The sequence below is a fragment of the Carassius carassius genome, chromosome 12 (assembly GCF_963082965.1).
Source record: "Carassius carassius chromosome 12, fCarCar2.1, whole genome shotgun sequence".
Classification (NCBI taxonomy): Eukaryota; Metazoa; Chordata; class Actinopteri; order Cypriniformes; family Cyprinidae; genus Carassius; species Carassius carassius.
The window spans coordinates 19,905,097-19,932,712 of record NC_081766.1 but is presented as its reverse complement, the minus strand read 5'-3'; the positions used below and the strand labels follow the sequence as shown (position 1 = coordinate 19,932,712).

The following is a 27,616-nucleotide window of genomic DNA, read 5'->3' as shown; positions in this document are numbered from 1 at the left end:
CAGTTCATGTGCCTGGGCTACAGAATCTGGGTCCAGACAGACTGTCCAGAAACAACATTCCCACGGGCGAATGGTCTCTACACCCACAGACAGTCCAGCTGCTGTGGGAGAGATTTGGCAGGGCGGAAGTGGACCTCTTCGCGTCCCACGAAAATGCTCACTGCCCCGCGTTTTTTTCCAAGAACGAAAGCGCGCTGTCACAAAGGTGGCCGCGCTGCCTGCTCTATGCTTTTCCCCCCCGTCTCCCTCCTTCCGCAGGTGATAGAACGGGTCAGGGAAACAAGATGCTCAGTACTGCTTGTAGCACCACTTTGGAAGAACCAACCATGGTTTCCAGATTTGATGCAGTTAGCAGGCACTGCCCCGTGGCCAGTGCCGTTGAGGAGGGACCTCCTCTCGCAGGCCAGGGGCTCGATTTGGCACCCTCAACCGGTGTTGTGGTCCCTCCATGTGTGGGCGATCAACGGTTACCCGCTGATCTCTCAGTGGGAGTGCTAAATACTATCACTCAGGCTAGAGCTCCGTCGACTCGACGGCTACATGCCTCGAAGTGGTCAGTATTCTCCAGCTGGTGCACAGCTCGGGGAAGTTCACCCCTTAGTTGTGAGGTGACGGAGGTTCTCTCCTTCCTACAGGAGCTGTTGGATAAGGGCAGAGCCCCCTCCATGCTCAAAGTTTACGTGGCGGCTATCGCAGCGTTTTCTGAGACAATGCTCGGTCAGTCAATAGGAAGGAACGATTTGGTCATCCGCTTCCTTAGAGGAGCTAGGAGGCTGAATCCTCCCAGACCTCCGTCAGTCCCTGTATGGGACCTCTCGACGGTTTTGGAGGCCATGAAAGGTTCCCCTTTCGAGCCTATCCAAACGATTAGCCTCAAATATCTGTCATTCAAGACAGTGTTCTTGTTGGCTCTCGCTTCAGTGAAGCGTGTGGGTGACCTGCACGCGCTCTCGGTGAGCCCGACGTGCTTGGAGTTTGGGCCTAATGACTCAAGGGTCATACTCAAACCTAGGCACGGTTATGTGCCGAAATCCCTCAACACGCCGTTTCGGGCTCAGGTGATTTCCCTGTCTGCCCTGTCGGTGTCAGGAGAGGATGGAGACTCGAGTCTTCTTTGCCCCGTTAGGGCTTTAAGAGCTTATGTGTCTCGCTCCGCTGTCTTCAGACAGACTGAGCAGCTGTTTGTCTTGTTCAGTGGACGTTCCAAGGGAGTGGCTGTTTCGAGACCGAGCCTATCCAGATGGATAGTTGATGCTATAGCGTTAGCTTACGCTTCCAGGGGCCTTCAGTGCCCACTGGGCGTTAGAGCACACTCCACAAGAGGCGTCGCCTCGTCGTGGGCGTGGTCTAGTGGGATCTCCTTACAGGATATATGTATGGCGGCAGGATGGGCCTCGCCATCTACATTTATCAGGTTCTATAACCTGGAGGTTCCCGCCCTGCAAGCAAAGCTGCTGTCGGTATAGTTGAATCAGGGTCCTGATCGGAACTCTGAGATCGCAAGCGCTATGCGCTGCCGACTGTTATATGGGCAGTATTGCGTAAGACCCACATTACCACATTGGTCAGGCCTTGCCTTGATTATGTGATGTCATATTGCCGCGTCTAAGGACACTGCTAGATATGGGACGGAGGGTCCCCCCCTCCTGTTCTAGGACTCTCTGTGAGTCCCTCTGGTGATTGTGCACTGTAAATCCTGGGCGTCGCTTCCAAGGTTTATTGGTGTGTGATCCCTGCACGCACGGCGCTTTACATTGGGTTCCCGTAGCGTCTTAGCTAAGACACAGTACGAGAGAACTCTCGTAAGGGAGCGTACTCGGTTACTAACATAACCTCGGTTCTCTCTAGAAGAGGGAACGAGTACTGCGTTCTCTGCCGTGCGTACGATTCACTCTGGTTCGCTTCGGCGATGAAATAAATCAGGTGAGTCAGCCTTTTCGAGCTCCCTTTATAGGGCTAGGCCACACCCGTTTCGGCGGGAAGTGGCATGGAGGGCGCGAAGCTGTTGCATCAGCCTGCGCCCGATAGGCTTATGCAGTTGCCGCAGAGCAGCCAATGAGCGAGCAAGCCGTCTCGCCTATTGCTGTGTGCTGCTGCAAATGCGCTTTACAATAATTCAAAATTAAGGATCATTTTTTGCTTCAGTGTATCGTGAAAAGAGACTTTTCCCGTAGCGTCTTAGGTAAGACGCAGTACTCGTTCCCTCTTCTAGAGAGAACCGAGGTTACGTTAGTAACCGAGTACGTTTTCATGGCTTGTTGTAATTCCCAGATAAAAACAGGGACGTTCTACTTGTGGCTGTTTGCATATTTGGTCTTAGAATTATGCATTATGTAATTGCATTTATTTGTAAACATCTAAAGCTATTTAATGGGACATTAAACATTAATTGTGTAAGTGCTACAACTTTAGTATATGGCTTTCATTTATTTTCAGATTAATCTTGCATTAACATTGACAAAATATTTTTCTGCTGAAGCTGCCACCTAGGGGTGTAGTTTGTGCCAATTTGTGTGGCATGCAGAGTTGCTACCTAAACAGGGCATTATGACATTCAATTTAGGTTCGGATGTTGCCTAAGAATATAGCTGCCTATGTAGACACTGAGGTAAATGCCAGTCTTAAAAAAAAAAAAAAAAAAAAACATCTGTGTGAAGGAGGGGTTCAAGGGCTTATTGTGAAAAGTGACGTTGTGCTTCATATTTGCACCCTGTAATTCAAAATTAATCTCACCCCTTGAGTGCAGCAGACAGACAACAAAAGTTGAGGAAGTTATTTTGTGCTCACACGCGCTGTCTCATTGCAAATGATTAGAGAGAAAAGAGATGGCTGATTGCGATGAAAAGAACAGTACAAAAAGCTATTGTCATCTGCCTGCAGTGCGACTGAGAGGAGGGAGGAGAAGAGAATGAAGGCCTTGGAAAATCTTCTATTAGTGAGATTCTATTACACAATTACTTGTGAAGCAGTTAACATGCACAGAGCAAAAGCGACTCAAATTACTGAGGGACAGAAAACGAGGGAAAAAGATGACACCTCTATTATGGAGAATTATGGCTGTTGATAAAACACTGACAGGCTCCCCAGCCACAAAAAGTAAGAAACAAAGTAATGAATCATATTATGAAAAAATTTCTGTAGGAATAAGAGTAAAAAAAATGAGAGACAGAGATGAGATAAAGACAAGAGAAGTCACACGCTGAGCTGAAAATGAACTCACATTTTTGGGAAAGTCGGCTTTGAGTTCGGCCACGCTCTTGCACCAGTAGGCGGCTGTTTTTTCACTAATGAGCTCGATGTTGAGGAACGAGCCCTGGCCAGGACCGAAAATGTGACCTGAGGTAGTACCACGCACGATTCGTGGTGAAACATTGGTCACCAAATCCTGCAAGAGAAAGAAAACCTTGTCACTGTTTACTAAACTGCAATTAGCAGATAAACCGCATTCGCTAAGCTGAAAGTGATCAAACTTGGAGCCAGAATGCATTTTTCCTTTGAAATCTCTGCACTCATCTGTACGATCTTTATCAAAATGTCTACTCAAGCACAAATGCTTGCTATATATTAATGATATAAACATCAATCAAGCACATTTCAAGCTTTTTTCAAAATTAAGAAAAAACTATGATAAATGAATTAATAAGAGCATGGCCCATTAGTAAGAGCAATTAGGATTCATTTGCATATGTTAATTAAGAGCCACGCAATTTTAAACAATTAAGATAACCAGGGCTATCACGTGCAACTTTTATTGTTTATTATAGTTATTTATTATTATTATTATTATTATTATTTGTTTTGTTTGTTTGCTTTTATGGGGGCACAATATAACATGACCAAAAAAAGCTCAATTTTTCTTTACACAAGGGTCAAATGGGATAGACAAGTAAAGGAGTTTTCAAACATTCAATGTCTGGGCCCCCTTAAATATGATTATAATAATAAAAGTACTAAACTTATTTTTAATTAAACTTATTTTTATATACTGTAGCATCTTTAAATGTTGCTTTTCAAGGCACTTTACAAAAAAAAAAAAAGAGAGAGAAAACTATAAAAGCCGCTTTATAATGTCATATAAAGACAAACTGTGTTAGAAATATTCATATTATGATATTATAAATAGATTTTTAAAACTTTCTTCTTAATGTTAATAAAGATGTCAATACAATAAAACAAGCATTAGTAATTTCATGCTTTCTAAAAGCAGAATGAAATAGCATTATCAAATTTGTTAAATATTAAAATTATTCTGTTACACATTTAATTAATATCTTAAGTTAACTTTGACACCCCTAGAAAATACATTATGTAAAATCTTTTTTTATGTCTCTCTGTAAATTTTCTGTGGAATCCCATGATTGATTGGTTGTAAATAGTTTTTTGTCACAGCACTTTATTCAAACATAGAAACTTAATTTTTTTTTAAAGCGTGCGCTTCTGAAAATAACTACAGCATAATCTGTTACCATACCTACTGTACATTTTAATTTTGAAACATAGGAAGAGAACACAGAGGAAACCACAAACACCTACATGAAACGCCTCCAAACGTGAGAGCGTTAAACCTACCAGTGATTTTATTGCCTGTGTTTCCATTTCAACACAACATCTGCTTTCAAAGCTAATTCCCAGAGTTATAAACATTGCTCAAGTTAGAAACTCAGTGTAGCCATCCATGCTGATAAAGGAAACGTGTGGACAAATTGACTAGAGGTGTTTGAGATGTATGAGCAAATAAGAGAATAGAAATAGCTGCAATTACCAAGTACATATCCTCACATTACCCACATCTCCACCTACATGCACACTTTCAGAGTGAGTACCCTCTTTAAGGTAATGTGTGTGAAGGATATCCAGTGGTAAGTAAATAATCTCTGGTTCTCTGATCCCATTAGCATGCGTTAACCTGTCAAACATTAACCTGGGTTGAATTCACACACTTTTTTAGTCCGAGATGAGGTTAGTGGTTAGCCATGGGTGTGGCGTTAAACAAACCAAGGGGGGTTATCAGACTGGCACAGCCCAGTAATCCCCCTTTAAACCAGCATCTCTCCCAAAAGGAACACACATGATAAGAAATTGATCAAATGTCATGCCATGCGCCACACTCGAGCATCCGTGGAAGCCCTCTGATAGGCCGGCCTGGAGGCATATTCAGGGTAATTACATATGCCGCGGTTACGCCTGTCCCGATGAACTGCCAACCCCTACTTTCCTTTCGCACTTTCCTCAGAGAAAATCTCTGGTTAAATATTAGTCTGCCTGCTATTTTTTAAGCTGACACAGGAACGCATTATCTCTATGGCTATAGCCGTCATTATATTGACACTCCTGTGAGGGAGGGTACAGAATCCGTTGCTGCAGCTATTATCTTTGCTATGTCCTTGCGTTTTGAGCTCAGGTCCGCTGCAGATCAAGGGGCGAGTGACCGTGACTGGGGATTGCAAAACAATTACACCTTGCACAATCACTGGCTGCAGGTTTATGTAAGTAAATTCCTAGAAGTATGAGTTGGGGACCCTAGTTGTTGACTGCAGATTAGATGTACAGCTAAAGCAACCGGATTTACATCATGATGTGTCACAGTAAACATCTAAATGGCCTTGATGGTAATGACATGCGTAACTGGTTTTCCTTCTGCTAGTACAGCTTATGTTTTCAGATCTAAATGCCTATGAATGGAGTAAAATAAAGCTTTAAATTGAATGTTTGTCTATGTTATTTACTTTTTCGAGGTTATAGGGAGCAGGATTTTATAAGTCCATACATTCATGCGGCATGGATGTTCCAGAAAGTCTAAAAAATTACTCCTTTTTCTTTTCTTTATTTCTTTATTTTTTTTATTGAAAAAGTCTATACGTATAGTATGTTGGCTGTGGCCTTAAATCAACAGCTTTCACAACTTTCAGCAGTCATTGCCACTTAATAATAGAATTGATAGATTCACATTTTACAGAGAGGTTCCTCTTTGCCAAACAAACTCATCTTTTTTTAGTTTGTTTGGCAAGGATAAATGTCCCTGAGTAACTTAACATCAATAAATACTGTATATATCATACATGCCCACACTGTGTATATACATGCCCACACTCATACTGATATTTGCTGACTATATAATCAGACACTCATCTTAGGTGCAATTATATGTTATATTGTGCATATGAGTTTCTTACAACATTATTTACTTATTCTTATTACATTATTTTTGATTCATATACTACCAGAAAATTACACACAGATATGAATTACTTTGTGGAAGTAGTACAATAGGTATCACAGATGGTATGTCACAAATCGCTAAAGAAAAGATAAAGTATGCACTCAATACACGTTTCCGAGCAGTTTCAATGGTATAACTGAGTGTCATTAAAAATGCAGGAAGTCACTGAACAGCACTAAAGACACAATGGTGAGAACGTACAACTACAAGGAAATATCTTCATCATTTAAATTTTTTTTTTTATTTTTTATCCACATTCAAACGCAAAAAACGTTACATTTGAATTTTAGGTCTGCATCAGGCGACGACGATGTAAGTGTTATTGCATTTTAATGCTTTTGTTAGCTTATCTAGTTGAACCCACTAGATACCGCACTGCTATGTTGTTCAATCAATATATTGCAGAAAACAAGAGCATCAGTGTGAAGAAGATGTTGTTTACGTCAAAACTGAAACCAAGCCGTTCACACAGAACGCATATTTATCACACTTTCTGGGACAGCTATCAGTATTGAGTTCGCGTCTAGCACAAGAGAGTGGCATGTTTAGAAAGCCATGTCAAATTAATTCAAGTTCAACTTTTAAAAAACATGTCTCAAGACTTTATGGAAGTTCTTTCCCATCTCACTGTATCTCATGTTTTAAAATGAAGAAAGTAGCATGCTCTTTGTGATTGGTTTTCGGTCCATTGTAATAAACTATAGATAGGCCTACCTGTATGGTGCCGTTTTTCTTTTTTTAATTGTTTAAGCAACTTTATTAGTTATATATGGTTTACAAACATTATTTTAAACATTATGCTCTTTTTTTTCAAAGATAGTCGTGTTATTTTATCACGCTTTGAAGAAACGTGTATAATATTTTGTGTGATGATCCCTCTTGTGGTCTCAGGAGAGCAGCCAAAAGCTTTTTTCCGCCTAACTGAAATTATGCCTTTTAAATTCGAATATAATTCTAATTCTACTGTTCAGTAGTTCACTGTTCCTTATATACCCAGACAGTGGGGCGGAGCTTGTGATGCAAATCCTGCAGACCAAGGCACACGGTGTACCATTGGCTCATTTTGAGAGCCCATTCGTCAGTCTCTTTCTTATGTAACGTCTCCGTTCCCTCCTTCAGGGAACGAGGGTTACATACGTAACCTAGATGTTACGGCTCCTACAGAGAAATGAGCACGGATGTTATTGACTAAAAGGGGGCAGTCGTGGCCTAATGGTCAGAGTCGGACTTCAATAATTTAATGTCATACAGACCTATGGTAATTATAGCGAAAAGCCTAAAAACTGGAAATGACACAGGTATTCTAATTATACAGGAAACCCCAATACAATGATAAATTCATAATCACTTTTGTAGGAAATTGGTGGCAAAATTTTACTGATTTGTGTATCATTTTCAACACTTTCTTATGGATACTATATAAGTCATTTTTGCAGTTTTTATCTATGTTACCCAATAACTTGACAATTTGACAAGCTGAATTCAGAGGTCAGCCTCATTGTTAAGCCCCTGTGAAATGAAAGTGAATGGAGACTACAGCTGTCAAGGAAGGGTCTCAAGGTAAAATTCTCAGCCAATTTCCTCGTATAAAACTATCATTCAAACCTTTTGTGTTATATGGAAGAGAAAAGAAACCTCATACAAGTTAGAAATGACATTAGGGTGAGTAAATGGTGACAAAATGTTTTTTTTTCTTCTTCTTCTTCAAGAAATAAAGTGAAAACCTTTTGTGCTTCAAAATTATTATTATTATTATTATTACAATTAAACATGGATTTAGAATTTAAAAAGTCACCACAAAGCTTTCTCTTCTGTCATGAAACTCAAACTTCCCACACACGACACCTGCATTTAACAAACATAAAATGAACTGCTACATGCTAACATCCCCACGCAGGTTTCACTAATGCACCAAACTGTTTCTCGCATGCACCTCTGCCATCTCACTGTGAATCTTTTACTTTCAATGCTATATATTCTTTAATGAGGGCCTTGGCACTGTTACAAACAATTAGCACCGCTGAACGCTGTTCCAGCATGCGATGCAGGTTATAGGCTGAAGGGTTGGGTATCATAGAGCATGCCTGAGGCGATGGGGAATTAAGAAGCACACTCAAGGCTTACAACTATAGTGCTTATTGATATACATGTACTGCATTAACAAAAAATATATATGTTATAATAATATTAATAAATAAAATATACCTCTAGGTACCTTCTCTCTTTTGTTTTATGTCATGCATTTTTTTTTCTTCATGTACAAATATCACAGTCTAGCATGAAGGATTTCTTTTTAATAATGGCTCTTTTGTCTTTAAATAGTCAGAAAAGACAGGAAACAATAGGTACAATGACACAAGCTCAGTTTGAACTTGCAGAAGAGGCAGCCTTAAACTTGTAGGATTTATTTTTTTTTGAGAGAAGTCTCTTAAAAAGCTCTCCAAAAGCTGTTTTTGATTAAAAATATAACAAAAACTGTAATATTGTGAAAGTGTTTTTCTAACAATTATTATAAATGCTGAATAAACAAATGCTGTTTTTGTTGATTGGTCACATAGCCTAGCAACAGCAACATCATAACATGAAACGAACTAATAAAACCTTTAAATCTTAACCATTTTCATCATCCAGTTATTAAAATGACACTTATTTAAATGTAGGATGTCACCAAGATTCAGAGGCGACGTGCCCCCTCAGATTTCTGAGCCAAGTGGATTTTAGATGCAGCTTCCAAACGGAAAAAAAAAAAAATTGCAGAATAATATTTTTTATATATTTGATACAATCACAGCGGTGTGATAAGATCGTTCAGTGCACAGCATTAGCTGCTAAATTCAAATCTGCGTTCGCTGGCTGGCGCTGAGCCAGAGACAGACGAGTTCGTACAACGCTTCATGATAACCAATCAGAAACTATTCTGTTGCTCTTATGGATGCAATGGCCAATGAGAGACGTCCAGAAGAGTCATCACTGAAACGCGGTGTTTTGTTCACTTGCTCGCTGACTGAATTATTTAGCGAATTTTCTCATCAGAAACAACAAAAAGTGCAGATGTGCGTACGAATGTAAGTAAGATATTCGTTTCATAATGTAAAGTGCTTCAGTGATTTTAATGGGAGTTTTTGAGAGTGCCTGAACTCTGGCTAGACTGAATGAAAATGTTTTTTGATAATGTAAATGTTCTTTACTCTCTGTAAAATGAAAGTGTTAAAATAAGTATCTTACAATATTGTTATTAAAATTTACATTAAATGCAAATTCAGTCGTATTAAAAATATTTTATGGCATGATATGGCACTTAAGTAAAAAGTCAGGTTTTTATGTGTAGTTAATAGATTACACTACATTTCCATATATTGATCAAATAACAATCTATAAAGGTGCAAAACGCGTTTACCTACACATATTTGAGAAACGAGATATTTCCTGATATATTAAGCATGTTTGGAATTGTTTTGAATAAAAAGGAAAAAAAATAATAAAAAAAATAAGCCTATATCAGTTATACAGTGCTTTCGTAGAATGACTTATACTCCCAACCCCCCAACCACCCCCCCCCCCCAAATGTGCCCCCTCAAAAATCATGAATGCATGACGCCCCTGCCAAGATTTATAATTCTATACAAAGAAACCCTATTAGCTCAGTAGCAACAACTTACAATTCAATGAATACAGTGCATGCTTATAACAGTACAGAGTCACAGAACATGCCAAGACATCTGAATAATTCATTGCAATCATTCAAATTCATGCAAACATCTACAAATATAAAGCTATCTAAATTCACCTCTGGGAACAGACTCTTTATCTAGCTCTCTCTCTCTATCTCTAGAGTTGTGTACTCAAGGTGCCTTAATCATTGCAGGAAAGTTCCGCCCACACCATGTCTCTCTGCAGAGATACGTGCAAATAACAAATTGGCATTAATTGTGGGACGGCAGCCGTCTGTCCCCAGCCTCCATCGATTTCCTGCCTGCTCCGGCTGGCCCACATGGGCGTGAGGGACTGAGTAGGCTGCCTGGGCCTTAGCTGAGAGGAAGTGGAAGATAGAGTACAGATGTCCTACCTAACTGTGCAACAATACCTGGAGCTCCTGTTGAGGTTACATTTTCTATGGATTGGCAATACAGACATACTGTACTCTTTTCAAACTCTATACTACTAACTAAATCAAAACAGTCTTAATTCTGCAGCATATACTTCTAAAGAAATGTGTGCTTTCAATTTTGTGGCAGCAGTACCATAAAGAAATGTTTTATTGACTCTGGTGTGGAAAAAATCTTGACAGTCCTGCTCTAAGCACAAAGCTGAACCCTACTAAACACCTTTGAGATAAATTGGAAGTGTTTCAGGCCCCATCACCCATCATGCATTGTCAGTACCTGACCTCAATAATGGCTATATGTCAGACAAGTGTATGTCATAATGGCTATGTTCACACAGCAACAGAGCATGGTTGTCAGTTCTGGTTGGAGTGCTAAATGTGTTTATGATCACACAACGTTTGGCTATATATGAAAGTGATTGATAATGCTTTCTACAGCCAAACTGACAGTCTTTAAAATACTGAACTGAATTTTGAGATTAAGTTATATATTTGTTGCATAAATGGAACTGCAGTGGACAACTAGGTGCCGGTGATGTTATTGACATAAGTACGGCACGAGTTGTGGGTTGATCTTTGCTGTCAGTCATTAATGTTAGGGCTATAAAACACTCAGGTTATAGACATGCCAAAAAATAGACATATTGTGTGGTTGTCCTGCTGGGAAAAAAAATGGTTTGCAGGTGCTAAATGGTTTCCTGGCCTGGCCAGACTGGCATGATTTGCTTGGTTTAGTATTCCATAATTAAGGAGAAATTATGGTAACCATAAACTATTAAACAAAGTGTGAATTGTGATTAGTCCTTCTGATTTTAACAGTCACCATTTTTAATATTTACTCACTGTGGTTACAATCATTATTCATTAGTCAATCTTGCAGAGACTATACATAGATTTTAGGTTTTAGTAAATAAAGTTCTCAATCCCAAATACTGTGTGAACACAGCTTTTAAGAGTAAAACCGGTTAATAAATACAGCTGTCTATCCCAAAAACTGTGGGAATGTAGCATTTGAGAGTAAAATGTTCATAAATATGACTGTCAATCTCAAACACTGTGGGAATGCAACATTTCAGAGAAAAATTAAATACGGTTGTCAATCCCAAACACAGTGTGAATGCAGCTTTTGAGAGTGAAACCTGTTAGTGAATACAGATTTCAAACCCAAACACTGACTTTGTGAGTGCAGCAGACTGAAACCTATTAGTAAATACAGTTTTTAATCCCAAATACTGACTGTGAAACCTGTTAATAAACAGTGTTGGGGAGTAACTAGTTACATGTAACGGCGTTACGTAATTTAATTACAAAATTATTGTAACTGTAATTAGTTACAGTTACTACGAAAAAATGAGTTACAGTTACTTATGAAATTTTTAACGATTACAAAGGGGATTACATTTGAATATTTACACGCATCCACATACAGATTTAACTGATTTCTTTCCCAAATTGCACTGACTATACGCCCTAATAATTTCCGGGATGCGGAAATACAGTCTGGTTCGTAGAATCCAGTCATAAAAACGAAATGCCTAACACGGACGGAATATGCCACATTTTGGATGACTAAATCAAAAGTAGGTCAGTACACTTGAATCAAAACATGACATGGACTAGTGTCTGTGAATATTAAGCCCCAAAAATGCAATATATGACTTCCACATTCTGCGTGTCTGTGGAAATCAGGCGCGGACTGGACACCGGGAGAACCGGGACAATTCCCGGTGACCTGGCAGCCGATTTTGCCCCACTATTTAATATCATTATTGTATAATTGCCTGCCGAATGTACTAAAGCGATCATTTGCGAATCCGCCATTTGATAATTAAATCTCTAATAAGTCATGAAGTGTTAGTCATGACTCGCGCGCTCTCCGCGCCTCCGCCAAACGGTTTGGATCAGACTCAGAGTAATCAATGCGAGAGAGAGAGAGAGAGAGAGAGAGAGAGAGAGAGAGAGAGAGAAAGAAAGAAAGAATAGAGTGGACAGCTGGAGCAGAGAAGCAGAACTACTGTTCAGTGTTTCAGGTCAGTTTCATCTGTAAAGATGCTTTTTTTGTCTTTGTTTTTTTATTTATTTAATCAAGCAGCAGCACGTTGCTCATCAGTCATCACTCAAAATACTATATAAAGGACATCATTATTATCTGTTGTAATGATACAGTAGTAATTTAGCTGAAAAAAATTCAGATTTTTTTTATAGGTTTAGGGGGAGCTACGACAGACAACAACACAACCCTTACGAAAATTAACGTTTTAATATTTAACTATAAATCCAGAGAAAATGGTTACTATTGTTTAACTGTGATAACCAAAAATGTAAAATTATTTTACAAATGTATTTATTTAAAAATAAATACAAATCCATTTGCAAAAAAAACTTTTACTTTTATATAGGCTAATAAAAGCATGGTTAATTTTTGTAAGGGAAGAATATGGATTATATATAGGATTTTTCTATAAAGATATTGTAGTATTGTAGAGAGTATTGTATTGTAAAGTATAGTTTTGTTCAATCTTGAGTATTAAAGTCATGAGAGAGATGCATAACAGGGCAAAATAAAGAAACTGAAGAGAAAAATGGAAGTGAAGGTGCAGTTCAGGAGAGAACTTTTAATTATTTTGCATGTCCTCAAATTAAAGATTTAAAATAGATAAAAAATAGTTTTGTCCATGAATTTGTTTGTATGAGTTTGAATTTTCCAGTCTGATTTTTTTTCCCAGTCCGCCCCTCCTGTAAATTAATGGCAAAGACATGGTTTCATTTTCTACACATAGGCCTGCTGAAGCTCGCAGTGTATTCAACCCCTGCCGCCTCAATATAGGAGTACACGAACACATAAATATAATTTCTAGAACTGCTCTATGTCACTTCATGTGCATTTTACTTATTTTGAGAAAACTATCATCATATACAAAGAGACAGCAGTTTAAAAGAAACACCAATGTTTAGGATTTTATTACACAGAATACGTCACATGCTTATTAGATAACTGTATTTAAGTTGATGTATATGCTTTTATTTATTATTCTTTAATTTTCACAAATTTACAAAAGTAATCAAAAAGTACTCAAAAGTAATTAGTTACATTACTTTAATAAAGTAATTGAAAAAGTTACACTACTATTACATTTTAAACAGGGTAACTTGTAATCTGTAACCTATTACATTTCCAAAGTAACCTTCCCAACACTGTTAATAAATAAGATGTCAGTCCAAAACACTGTGAACGCAGCTTTTGAGAGTGAAGCTTGTTAGTAAATATGGTTGCCAATAACACTGACTGTGTGAACACAGTTTTTGAGAGTTGTCCAACACAATAATTTTTGAATCAAGCATGTTGATACATACGGTTGTCAATCTCAAACACTGTTTGTGTGAATATACTGTAGCCACTGAATTACATGTTTTATGAAACCTTATGTGTTAAAATCTGCCAAGCAGATTAGATCAATGAGTCAAATAGCTTTGAGAGTGGACTAGAAAGAACACAATGTGCTCACACCCACTGTTATAAATGCTAATTTAATTGGACAAAGCACTGTGCAATTAAAGGATAATTAGGAGATGTGGATCTCCTGCTCTTCCATCCATGGTTTATACCCCAGATATTAAGTCTCGTAGCCTGAAGTGGTGTATTTTAAAGCTTAGGTGTGATAAGCTCCTGACTGAGCTATGACAATGATTGAATGTGTTTTAAACAGCAGGGGATGGGCTTATTTCTCATGCAGGAAGTGAGAGAGTTCTGTCTCTGCACTCCACTCCAATCCATAACCAACCGGCTAAATCAGTAGAGGGGAAAATGGGTATAGCTGCGGAGCTTTGTCAGGAGCGGCCCAGACAATGTTATGATGAATGTGTCAGGGAGAGGGATATGTATTTTTCTGCAACCAAGAATCTGGCTTACCTCCTTTCTCGCTTACTTTAAAATACATCATGACTCTGCAGGGGCATAATGAACTCCATCAAAAATCAGCTGGCATTAACATCATCTCCAACCATCTCATCCATCGGCTCAGGATACTGCTCATGTGAGCTCAAGAACACGAGTAATAGGCAATCAACCTCACATAAAAGAACAATAGCAGCCATCATTCATTCTCATGTACAATTAGCGCTGCACTGACTGAGTGATGGCCCCTTAGCCCTCCGGCACTCCGACATTCCACTTCCTGAATGCCTGCCTGCGACGCGGAGGAAGAGCTTGACACTGTGTGAAGTCTCTCACACAGAGATGACTTAAAAGGCTAATTGGGCCTGGAGGTTCTGATCCATCAGAGATCCCAGCACCCATTAGCTCTACAAGTCACCATTTGATGGCTAAGATCTGACCACATGACCTTCTCGGGTGGATCTGAGGACCAATGGACTCTTAGATCATCAGAGACGAGGAATAAGATAGAAGTGCCACTAACTATCATGCAAAATCGTTTTCAGAGATCATTCCAAGTCATTGTGGTGCCAATTCCAGAGGGACTTACATCTTGAGACAAAAGGGAAAAATAAAACATTTACATAGGCAATGCATCTCATTAATTATAATTAATGAAAGTGGTGCCTATTTGCATGGTGCCCCTGTTCACACTGCTTTTCAGCACACATATACACAGGCAGCTATTTTCATATCCAGTGTGACAATCGCAAGGCTTTCTGAGCTCTATTGATGCAGCGCGGCATCGACGGACGATGCATCATAGCATGGCTCAGGAGAACAGGATATTAAAAAGAAATCCCCTATGTTCTAATGACAACACTGCACGGAGACACGGAGAACATGTTGACACTGAAGGTTTTTTTTATCCTGCCTGTGAGAGGGAATGAAAGGGAGAGAGTGTTTCAGTGCAGTCATTCCAGCACGTAGAGAGCAATATGAGTTCTATTTACTGAAATATGGCCTCATCTCGCCGCTGCAGCATAAGATTAAAAGAATTATTAGCTAGGGTTCACTGTTGACATGGGTGCATTATCCAGTAAGGTGAGTTCATGACAGTGTCATGCAGAGAAATAACTGACATAGAATGGTCATATTCCAGGCAAAACTGGCTGGCTAAAAACCAGGCTAAATACCTCAAGTTATGCCCCAAAGTATACTGTCATGCCATGTGTCCCGGAGCGCTGAGACAAAAACATTAAAACCCATTATAAACAAGGCATGTCTTGCATCCAGTGGGTACATAATTATGCATTATAATGACAATACCAGCGGTTCTCAATTCCAGTCCTTGCGCCCTCCAGCTCTGCATATTTTGCATGTCTCTCTTTTATAGCACATCTGATTCAGATAATCAGCTCGTTAGAAATGAGCTCCGTGCATGAACTGTGTTCCCATTGAAGTGATCCCTACACAGTGTTCATTGCTCCCTATTCCCTGAGCAGTGAAAATCTGTTGCAGTTTACCTCAATTCTGAATATTCATTCACGGATTTGCACTACGCAATCTCTTGACACATGGACAAGTGTGATATTATATACCTCTGTAATTTAAGTACAATTTAAATTCACGTCTAGTACACTTCAAAGCACAATGAAAGGAAAATATACGTTCACTTCGAACTGGAATCATGGCGGAATATCCTGTGATTTCCACTTCGCAGGGCACTTACGTTCGAATAGAACAACTGTCTGAAGCGATATTCTTTAAAGTCTGTGAGTCAGAACAGCCGGCATTGTAGTCTGCTCTCCCAGGATAAAGATAAAGTCCTCCATAAAGTGCACTCCACACATCTGTATATTTGGATTGAACTTTTCTGGAACAGTGTTGTAAATACAGCTTAACCACTGATTTCTAGTTGCGTCCTCTTGTGGAAGACCAAACAAAGTAATTTCACTTTCACAAGGACACACACAGCATCTCCACAACATGACAGTGGCAGCAACAGTGGGAATCAAAGTTGCGCCTTCTTTCTTTGTGTTATGCAAATCTTCCCATATCGTGACGTAGACATGTGGGGGTGTGTTAGAATGAGCCATTTTAGGTAGGCGTGATTGATTCTGAACTTTTATAAAGAATATCTCTTTGGATTTGAGACTTTAGTCTTTGAAACTTTACAGATCATCTTTACGAACCAAGAGTTTGTAACACTCCAAAGAGAAAGGAAAAACTTAAATAGCATCATATGACCCCTTTAAAGCAGACTAGGAGGAGATTCAGTTTTAGAGTGGATGGGCAGAAATAGGGGGTTAGGTGGTCTGCACATTTGATATACCAGCCAACAGTGAACTTTGAACAATATTGAATTATTTAGTACTCTGTCTAGGCTTTTATGTCTATTGTTTATTCTCTAGAATAAATTATACAGATTGTCATTACAACAGCAAATGAGATATTATATACCAAGATTGAACCAAGATGGCGGCGCGTCCACACGCAGCGGCTTCTCTCTGTCCCGACAGAACGGTGTTTTCATGTTTTTTGTCTTGTGAGTCGCAGTGTTTTTGTACGTCGTCGTCGCGTCTACCTGTCTGTAAGCGCGAATACAGTCGAGAGTTTCTGCTCGATGTCGTCAGAACCGCATTTTTACAGTTAAACTCTGCACACGCAGAACAGCTGCGGGATCTCGGTCTGCTAAGGAGGCCTTCACCATCACCCCTACTACTGCATCTCGCCCACAGCTGAGGAGCAAAAGGCGGTGTGAGAGGAAGCAGAAGAGGGGTAAACGCGGAGGTATCCGGGCTAGACTAACGGCTAACCCACACAAGCCATCTATCCCCACCATCGTACTCGCTAAAGTACGCTCGTTGGACAATAAACTGGACTACATTCGATTACTACGCTCAACTCATAGGACTGTAAGAGACTGTTGTGTTTTTGTGTTCACGGAAACATGGCTCAGCAACAGCGTTCCAGACTGCGCTATTCAGCTCGACCAGCTCAACGAGCGGACAGAGCTCTCTTTGCGGGAGGAAAAACCCGCGGCGGCGGGCTTTGTGTTTACATCAATGACGCATGGTGCCGCGATACTGTTGTGATCAGCAAACACTGCTCGTCCCTGGTGGAGTTTAAGATTATTAATGCCGCCCGTTCTATCTGCCGTGGGAAAATACTGCTATAATGCTCATTTCGGTGTATATTCCCCCGTTCAACATCATCAGCAACAGGAACGACGCACTAAATGAACTGTACCAGCACATCAGTGAGCAGCAGACAGCACACCCCGATGCTTTTCTCATCATAGCTGGGGATTTCAACCATGCTGACCTAAAGAGTGTGTTTCCAAAAATACACCAACACATTAACTTTCCAACAGGAGGTAATAACATTTAGGACTTTGTTTACACCACACAGAGAGGAGCTTACAAAGCCCTACCCCTCCCCCACTTCGGAGCCTCAGACCACATCACTGTCATGCTAATGCCTGCATACAGATCACTCATTAAAGTCACCAAACCAGTTTACAAACAGATTAAAGTGTGGCCAGAAGGATCATCAGAGGTTCTTCAAGACTGCTTCAACACAACTGACTGGGACATGCTTAAGCAGGCTGCCACATGCAATAACACCACGGACCTCCAGGAGTACTCAGAGACTGTCACTGCCTACATCAACAAGTGTATTGATGATGTAACGGTCACAAAAACCATCACTGTCCGGGCCAACCAGAAGTCATGGATGAAAGGGTCGGTCTACAGACTCCTGAAGACACGGAACGCTGCCTTCAGAGCTGGAGATGAGGTGGGCCTGAGAACAGCTAGGGCCAACCTCTCCCGTGGCATCAGAGTGGCTAAGAGATAGCACTCCAGGAGGATAGCTCATCAATTCAGCGACAGCAGAGACACTAGGAACCTGTGGCAGGGGATACAGACCATTACGGACTACAAGCCCCCACCACGGACCTGTGACAGCAACATCTCAAGTCAAGTCAAGTCACCTTTATTTATATAGCGCTTTAAACAAAATACATTGCGTCAAAGCAACTGAACAACATTCATTAGGAAAACAGTGTGTCAATAATGCAAAATGATAGTTAAAGGCAGTTCATCATTGAATTCAGTGATGTCATCTCTGTTCAGTTAAATAGTGTCTGTGCATTTATTTGCATTCAAGTCAACGATATCGCTGTAGATGAAGTGACCCCAACTAAGCAAGCCAGAGGCGACAGTGGCAAGGAACCGAAACTCCATCGGTGACAGAATGGAGAAAAAAATCTTGGGAGAAACCAGGCTCAGTTGGGGGGCCAGTTCTCCTCTGACCAGACGAAACCAGTAGTTCAATTCCAGGCTGCAGCAAAGTCAGATTGTGCAGAAGAATCATCTGTTTCCTGTGGTCTTGTCCTGGTGGTCCTCTGAGACAAGGTCTTTACAGGGGATCTTTATCTGGGGCTCTAGTTGTCCTGGTCTCCGCTGTCTTTCAGGGCAGTAGAGGTCCTTTCTAGGTGCTGATCCACCATCTGGTCTGGATACGTACTGGTTCCGGGTGACTGCAGTGACCCTCTGATCTGGATACAGACTGGATCTGGTGGCTACGGTGACCTCGGAATAAGAGAGAAACAGACAAATATTAGCATAGATGCCATTCTTCTAATGATGTAGCAAGTACATAGGGTGTTATGGGAAGTGTTTCCGGTTCCGGTTTACCTAATTAATGCAGCCTAAAAATCCTTTATTGGATTTGGATATTAAAAGCATATTAGTATGTTATGTGTAAGCCAGGTTAAAGAGATGGGTCTTTAATCTAGATTTAAACTGCAAGAGTGTGTCTGCCTCCCGAACAATGTTAGGTAGGTTATTCCAGAGTTTAGGCGCCAAATAGGAAAAGGATCTGCCGCCCGCAGTTGATTTTGATATTCTAGGTATTATCAAATTGCCTGAGTTTTGAGAACATAGCGGACGTAGAGGATTATAATGTAAAAGGAGCTAATTCAAATACTGAGGTGCTAAACCATTCAGGGCTTTATAAGTAATAAGCAATATTTTAAAATCTATACAATGTTTGATAGGGAGCCAGTGCAGTGTTGACAGGACCGGGCTAATATGGTCATACTTCCTGGTTCTAGTAAGAACTCTTGCTGCTGCATTTTGGACTAGCTGTAGTTTGTTTACTAAGCGTGCAGAACAACCACCCAATAAAGCATTACAATAATCCAACCTTGAGGTCATAAATGCATGGATTAACATTTCTGCATTTGACATTGAGAGCATAGGCTGTAATTTAGATATATTTTTGAGATGGAAAAATTCAGTTTTACAAATGCTAGAAACGTGGCTTTCTAAGGAAAGATTGCGTTCAAATAGCACACCTAGGTTCCTAACTGATGACGAAGAATTGACAGAGCAACCATCAAGTCTTAGACAGTGTTCTAGGTTATTACAAGCAGAGTTTTTAGGTCCTTTAATTAACACGTCTGTTTTTTTAGAATTTAGCAGTAAGAAATTACATCTCTCTACTGAATGAGCTGAACACCTTCTTCGCTCGCTTTGAGCAACAAAACAGCACCACTGCAAAGAAGACTCCACCTCCTCCCGGTGACCAGGTGATGACGCTGACCTCAGACAGCGTGAGGAGATCCTTCAGCAGGATCAATGCACGCAAAGCTCCGGGTACTGAAAGACTCTGCAGCAGAACTCACTGATGTCTTCACAGCAGGGCTGTAGTCAAGACCACCTTTTTCGAGTCCAAGACAAGTCCAAGACCAGGACTAGTCGAGTCCAAGTCAAGACCGAGTCCAAAGAGGTTCGAGTCCAAGGCAAGACCGAGTCCAAAAAAGTTCGAGTCCGAGTCAAGACCGAGTCCAGGACAGGAAAAAAAAAGTCTTATGCATGACATTATCAAGACTTCGGGTTATTATTTGTTGATCTAAAAGCAAAAACAGTGTCACAACACCCAGGATTTTTAAGTATAGACATTCCCCTTGATATCATATAATCTATTAATATAAAGAAAACAGAATGATGATATATAGTGATACCTCATAATAACAGTGTTAGAACTGATATACAAACATCAACCCACTTCTGTTACCGATGCTAGGTACTAGTACTGAGCATTTAAGCAACTAAATTACAATATCGCTTCACTGCAGATGTACAGTAGTGTAGAAAAGAAGTGACCAGTATTACAGAGGGGGTACACTATATATATATATATATATATATATGGTTCCCTGAAATAAATATTGTATTGTATTATATTGTTATTTGGACGTGGGTTAATAGGAAAGACATTGTATTTTCAGAAAACATTCAAGTTTGGTTGTAGAACAACAATGAACACAGTGTAATTTAACATATGTTATTTTTATTTGAGGACAAACTGCAAAATTTTAAAATAAATTCATCAGGTGTTTCAGAAATTCATAAGAATAATTTTTTCACAGTAAACTTAACAGTACAAGCATTTGTACAGCGGTGTATTCTTCAAAAGCTTTTTTAACATGAACTATAACAAGAAAAACAAGAAAAATCTGAGTAAATTATCAACTTTTAGAGTGTAGCATTCTGTCTGCAGGTGAGGTAAGTAAAACTATTCAGTTTTACAAAAGTGTTTTGTTACACTTGAGAAATATAAGGGAGGAGAGCATATTATAAATTTATGTCCAAGAACATTACCTTTATCTTCTGCTATGTTAACAGATGTTAACATAGCAGAAGACGTTAACATGTTATGCTATGTTAGCCAATGTTAACGTTAACACATAGTCAAGGATTAGCAGCTCCAGCTCTGCAGTTAACTTACCGCGATGTATGATTCCTCTGCAGGTGTCTGACGAAGTTTGACGTTGTCCCACAGGTTTCCGAAATTGTTGCTTTGCAGAATTTGCAGTCTGCTCTGTGTTTCTTTTTAAGTGCAGCGCTGAGAAATTCCTGGTGATTTCTATAAGCAAATTTAATGATGGCAGAATTGGCGGATATTCTCGTTTGTGTGTGAATCAATGAAAATGAACGTTAGCAGGGCAGGCGCACGCAGATGCAGAGCGTACCGTGCGAAGATAATCTAGTGTGTGATTGGTTATTAGTTTTTTTGTTTTGTTTTTTTTGTTTTTGTGATTGGTTATTGGTAGTGATGGGTCGTTCGGGCGGATGATGTGACGAAAAATAATATTTTAATTAAATTCGGACGGGTGAAATGGAAAAATTAAAATGAAAAAAGTTTAAAATGTGTGCTTACTGGGAACATAATAAAGACACCTGGACTCGGTCGAGACCAAAACCATATTTGGCAAGACCAGTGGCCGAGACCGAGACAAGTCCGAGTCCGAATGACAGCGAGTCCGAGACAAGTCCGAGACCATAAAAAACCGAGACCGGACTCGAGTACTACAACCCTGCTTCACAGACATTTTCAACATCTCACTGAGTCAGGCTGTTGTTCCCACATGCTTCAAAACTACAACCATCATTCCAGTTCCGAAGAAGCCATCTCCATCCTGCTTCAATGACTACCGTCCTGTTGCACTTACCCCCATCCTCATGAAGTGCTTTGAACGGCTAGTCATGCACCACATCAAGTCTGCCCTCCCCCCCTTCCTGGACCCCTTCCAGTTTGCATATCGGTCCAACCGGTCGACCGATGATGCCATCGCCACTACACTCCACTCAGCACTCACACATCTGGACAAAAAGGACTCATATGTCAGAATGCTGTTCATAGACTTCAGTTCAACATTCAACACAATAATCCCTCAACAGCTCATTTACAAACTGATTCAGCTGGGGCTAAACGCTTCGCTGTGCAACTGGCTGTTGGACTTTCTGACTGGAAGACCTCAGGCAGTACGGGTCGGCAGCAACACATCCAGCACCATCACACTGAACACTGGGGCCCCCCAAGGATGTGTGCTGAGCCCCCTCCTCTTCACTCTGCTGACCCATGACTGCACACCTTCACACAACTCCAACCTCTTTATTAAGTTTGCAGATGACACGACTGTGGTGGGTCTCATTAGCAACAAAGATGAGACAAACTACAGGAGTGAGGTGAGCCGCCTGGCCAAGTGGTGCAGTGACAACAATCTCTCTCTGAACGTGGAGAAGACAAAGGAGATTGTTGTAGACTTCAGGAGAGCACACACTCAGCATGTTCCTCTGACCATCAGTGATGCGACTGTGGAGAGAGTGAACAGCACCAAGTTCCTGGGTGTGCACATCACAGAGGACCTCTCCTGGACTGAAAACACAGCAGCACTGGCCAAGAAATCACAACAGCGTCTCTACTTCCTCCGCAAACTGAGGAGAGCCTTCTACAGAGGCACATTCGAGAGCATCCTGACGAGCTGCATAACTGTGTGGTATGGCGCCTGCAACGCGTCCTGCCGAAAGACTCTGCTACGCATAGTGAGAGCAGCTGAGAAGATCATTGCTGTCTCTCTCCCCTCCCTCCAGGACATTTATGGAACCCGTCTCACCCGCAAAGCCCTCTGCATCACAGGTGATCCCACTCACCCACCACACAGCTTCTTCAGTCTGCTGCCATCAGGGAGAAGGACAGCTTTATCCACCAATCTGTCAGGAAGCTGAACTCCCTCCCGAACTTGCCCCCCCTCCCCTCTTCTGCTCCAGGAACCACTGAACTATGACCCCCCCCCCCCCCCCCCACACACACACACTAATTATATGATGGCATGCACTAGTCACTTTGTGCAGCATTGGTCTGCTCACTACCTCATTCAGCATGGAACTGACGTCATTCCACCACCTCATCAGTCAGTTAAATAAAATAACTGCTCTTGAGCCCTTTGTCACTTGTCACTTTAATCAGACTTAATAAGGTATTTTTAATAAAGGATTTTTTTGCACTAAAAATCTTTTATCTGCACTGTTGTTCACTTCATTGATTTGCACTATATCTGTCATTTGCCTTGCGCTACTTTATTTAACTTTATTTTAAATTTTATTATATGTTTATTTATTATATTTTTATTTTTTTACATTCCCTTATTGTATAGTTGTATCTACATTTTATATTTGATCTAGATTTTTAGGCTTTAATGTTAATTTTATCTGTATGCACCGGGGTCTGAGAGTAACGCAATTTCGATTCTCTGTATGTATGTACTGTGGAAATTGACAATAAAGCAGACTTGACTTGACTTGACTAATTATTACAGAATGAGTAATATTAATTCAGTAACAACTTTAGAGCATTCAAACCAGACTAATAATTTTTTTTAATTCATTCTGTTTTATTTGCTTTATTCAGATATGATAAAACTGTTTTGGCTTCTATGGCGCTGCATTTTTTCTTTCACTAGTTTTTTCTTTAGAGTCCCTTAAATGTTGTCATTTGCTTTCATTAATTCTTTCTGAAATTTCCGCTCTGATCGAAGAGCTTCGCAGATGTCTCTTACCGTTGCCATGACAATGTCTGATATGACTTAAACCCTTCACTCTGCCTCTCTTCTCCTTTCTTTTTTTTATTCTATTTCCAATTGTAGCTCCACTAATCAAGGACTGCCAGCAAACCCAGAACAAACAGATGTTACCGATTAATTTTCCCATCACTTGAATTAGAAAGTAAATTAAAACAAAAAGATTTTCTGCTGGAGTTAAATAAACAACTCATGCCTGTTTCAAAAAAAAAATCTTTTTTTTTTTTTACCTCCTGTCAAGAACAAATGTTACATTGCTAACAAGGCAGATGCATGGCTGTCTAATGGGAGGGTTGTTGTGTATGTTTTTTTCTTTTTTCAGGAAACCACCAGAATGTGGCTCATTATGACTGGTGTTAATGTGTGCATACGTGTGTATGAGTGTGTGTCTGTGAGCTGTTTCACAAGCTGGAAAGGCTTGCATTATTGTTAGCAGTGCCCAGTGCTGGTGCTTTCATATGCTTATGACCTTTAGGGGATTTTTGCCAAAGTTTCAGTTTCTATGATGTTTTTACAAAAGACTTTGCACTCTGCTGATACTTTGCAATGCAGTGTGCGCTTCCCACACAAATATACCACACAAATCCTAGCAATAGTGCATGTAAACTTATGGCATGCTGCATGTTGATTTTTATTATGTGTTCTGTAAATATACCTTGTCTAGGCCAAAGGTTTTGGTGAGGGCAAAGCCCCAGCCCTGCTCGAAGGCCCTGCGGATCATGGCTGCACTGGTTGTGGGTGGAGCGCTGGCCAGCCCAAACGGGTTAGGAAACTTAATCCCACACATTTCCACACTGATGTCCACTGTATCGATGGCGCAGCAGAACAAGGGTAGGTTGGGAGTGGTGCTTACTGTGTTACCATGAAGGGACTGCAGAGAAAACACACACATATAAACCATCACTTTTTTGTTGCTGTTTTTTTTCCTGCATTGCCATCACACATAAAAATATAAACACTTTCTTAAAAAAAAAAAAATCTTAAAGGAAATAATACTACATTTTTAACAATTCAGTTTCCCATTGATATGTTCTTTTTTATCAGATACTGTATGTGTTTAAAGTGTTGGTCTAGCTTGTATTGAAATATAATTACAATTATATATGAGTTGAAATGTTTATACTATTACTGTTATGTATACTGCAATGAGTGAAAAACAGCCTTCAGCCAGTTACTTTAGCTCAATAATGTTTATTAAATAATGTTTATTATTATTATTATTGTTAGATAAGTTTATTTACAATAAATATTTATTTACAGTGTTGGGGAAAGTTTAAAAGAACATACATTACAATATTGCGTTACTCCCTAAAGAAGTAACTAATTACATTACTTAGTTACTTTTCATGGAAAGTAATGCGTTACATTTATTTTGCGTTACTTTTTTAAATATGAGCAGGGCGTGATTGTTTTTAATATAAGAAGTTCTATTTATAGCAAATAAAAAAGCCCTTTCAGACCAAAAAGAAATGAATAAACCTCAGGCTGAAGTAAAAGTAAATTCACTTCTGTGCAGTAGAACACAGGAGAAGCAGGTAAAAAAAAAAAAACAACAACAACAATGAAGAACAATTGTTTTTTTTTATCTAAAGTTATTTTTGCTTATTAGCATGGTTGAACTGAATCAGGTCAGTATCAAAGACACTGGTTAATAAAATGGGATTAGATACATATGTGTTACTTAACATTTCATTATTGCAGGTTTGCGTCATATTCTGAGTTTGCATTGCATTAATTTCCTTAATTTTGCTGAATACTAAATCTTTTTTGTGAGTGGGATGAATTAACGCACATTCACATTTAGTCTAGAACTACATCATGTTCAAACAGAGCAGTTCTGCTGCTCACTAATGCAAATATCTAATAAGCCAATCACATGGCAGCAACGCAATGCATTTAGGCATGAAGACATGATCAAGATGAACTGCTAAATTTCAAACTGAGCATCAGAATGGGAACAAAGGAAATTTAAAGGTGACATATTATGCTCCTTTTAACATTATGTAATATAAGTCTGTGGTGTCCCTAGAATGTGTCCGTAAAGTTTCAGTTCAAAATACCCCACATATAATTTATTATATCATTAAAAAAAAAGCCTAGTTTTAATTGGAAGCAGAAACACACTGTTTTTCGGGCCTGTCTCTTTAAATGCAAATGGACTGGTTCTCCCTGCCCCTTTTTCCAGAATAAAGCTGCTCATACCTGCTAAAAACATCTGTTTTGGTTCTGATTATCATGTTTATCATGCTGAAATAATGCATTTTAAACCATATTAGTTTAAACTTCTGATATAGGGTTTTCTGTGTGAACACATCTGAAGTACATGGCCAGAAATTGGCTGTCACAGCAGGTGAGTAGTAAACTAAGTTCTTATTCACACACGTTTACGTAAAAAACACACGAGTTTCAAAAACAGTCTGTAATGTCTGTGAAGGTTTTAGATCTGTGTGGCAGCAGCAATATACGGTAAATAAATCAATAATTCCACTGCTCTCTTGTCTCCTCTGAGGCAACTAAATAGTGTTCTATGCTCATCTGTGCAGCCAAAGGCAGAACAGTTAGCATGTTTTGCTCAAAATTTCACCATGGCATTAGAACTGGTACACTGCTGTTGCTTGCAAAAGCAAAATGATGGCAAGGTGGGTGGAAGGATGGTAATATTATAATATATGGGATGACATAGCTGGTCTAAGTATTTCTGAAACTGCTGATCTACAGAGATTTTCATGCACAACCATTTCTAGGGTTCACAGAGAATGGTCCAAAGAGGTGAAAATATCCTGTGAGCAGCAGTTCTGTGGGCGAAAATGCCTTGTTGATGCCAGAAGTTTGAGGAGAATGGCCAGGCTGGTTCAAGCTGATAGAAAGGAAACAGTAACGTCTCGGTTACGTATGGTAACCCTCGTTCCCTGAAGGAGGGAACGGAGACATCACGTCGGTGACTGACGAATTGGGATATTGCTTCGATAGACCAATCTACTTTGAGAGTAAACTAAATGAGCCAATGCACATTGGCATGCAATTATTGCATCCAGCTGCCGCTGATCACAGTGTGAGTATAATAAGGCAGCATGTGCATTGCATACCAGGTTTTCACTGAGGAGCTGAGCCGGTGACGTCATGTTTCTGGAAGTCCCATCCTTCCTGGAGGAGTTTTCGGAAGCAAATACACATATAGCATCAAGAAACCGATCTTTATCGGCATCCCTCATTTCAACCAGACTCAGCCAGAGATGGTGCTCCTGGACCACAAGCATGGGCATCATATGAACCAGAGTCCCTTGTTGCTTGGAACGCGAGGTCAGTGGCGATTCAGAGTTATTTTAGAACTTCTGGATCATGACCATGCTCGTGCAGGTCCTTCAGTGCATTGGCCTTGTGCACCTGCAGTAACGCCATAGCGTGAAGCAGCTTCCCCACAAGCCATATAGGCACTGCCGTTTAGACCAGACGAATGCCTACAGGCTCGGGAAGGAAGCACCAGATCTCCCAGCCAGCAGGAGGCAGACTTAGGACACAATTGCATTGTTACTACCTGCTCCACTGGGGGAATCCAGGAAAAGGCAACGGGGCAGGGCGCTGAGAACCAGCACGAGCCACCTCGAGAAACCAATCATCCTGCCTCGTGGGCTCGGGACGTCTCTGCAGCCTGGGAAAGCATAGCTGTCATATCCCAGATCGTGGCAGAGGCAAAGGAACTCCGCCCCCTGAAGGTAGTGGAGTCTGGTTCACAGCTCCGAGATGGTCATCTTCCCGCAGTGGGAACAGGACTCATCCACAAAGGCCACCTCAGCTTGCTTGATGCCCAGACACGTGAGGCAGTGATCGTCTCCATCCCCCGTTGCCAGGTAACGACCGCACTTAGAAACACACGGGTGAAATGGCATCCTTATAAGGAAGATCGGTCGTCTTTGCAAAGACGCACCCTTGAAACTCTAGGAAATTCTCTTTTAATGCTGAGACACTGAAGTGCCGCCTCGCCAA

General features: G+C 40.3%; 1 protein-coding gene across 1 annotated transcript in view; it reads right to left on the bottom strand.

Annotated features, from left to right (window-relative positions):
• Nucleotides 1–27,616, bottom strand: part of LOC132155070 (dihydropyrimidine dehydrogenase [NADP(+)]) — a 189,051-nt gene that overhangs the window by 63,717 nt on the left and 97,718 nt on the right. The window contains exons 13-14 of the mRNA XM_059563847.1: nt 24,288–24,503; nt 3,221–3,385 (exon numbers count right to left, since the gene is read on the bottom strand). Of these exons, the coding sequence (XP_059419830.1) occupies nt 3,221–3,385; nt 24,288–24,503 (381 nt within the window). The remainder of the gene's footprint in view (nt 1–3,220; nt 3,386–24,287; nt 24,504–27,616) is intronic.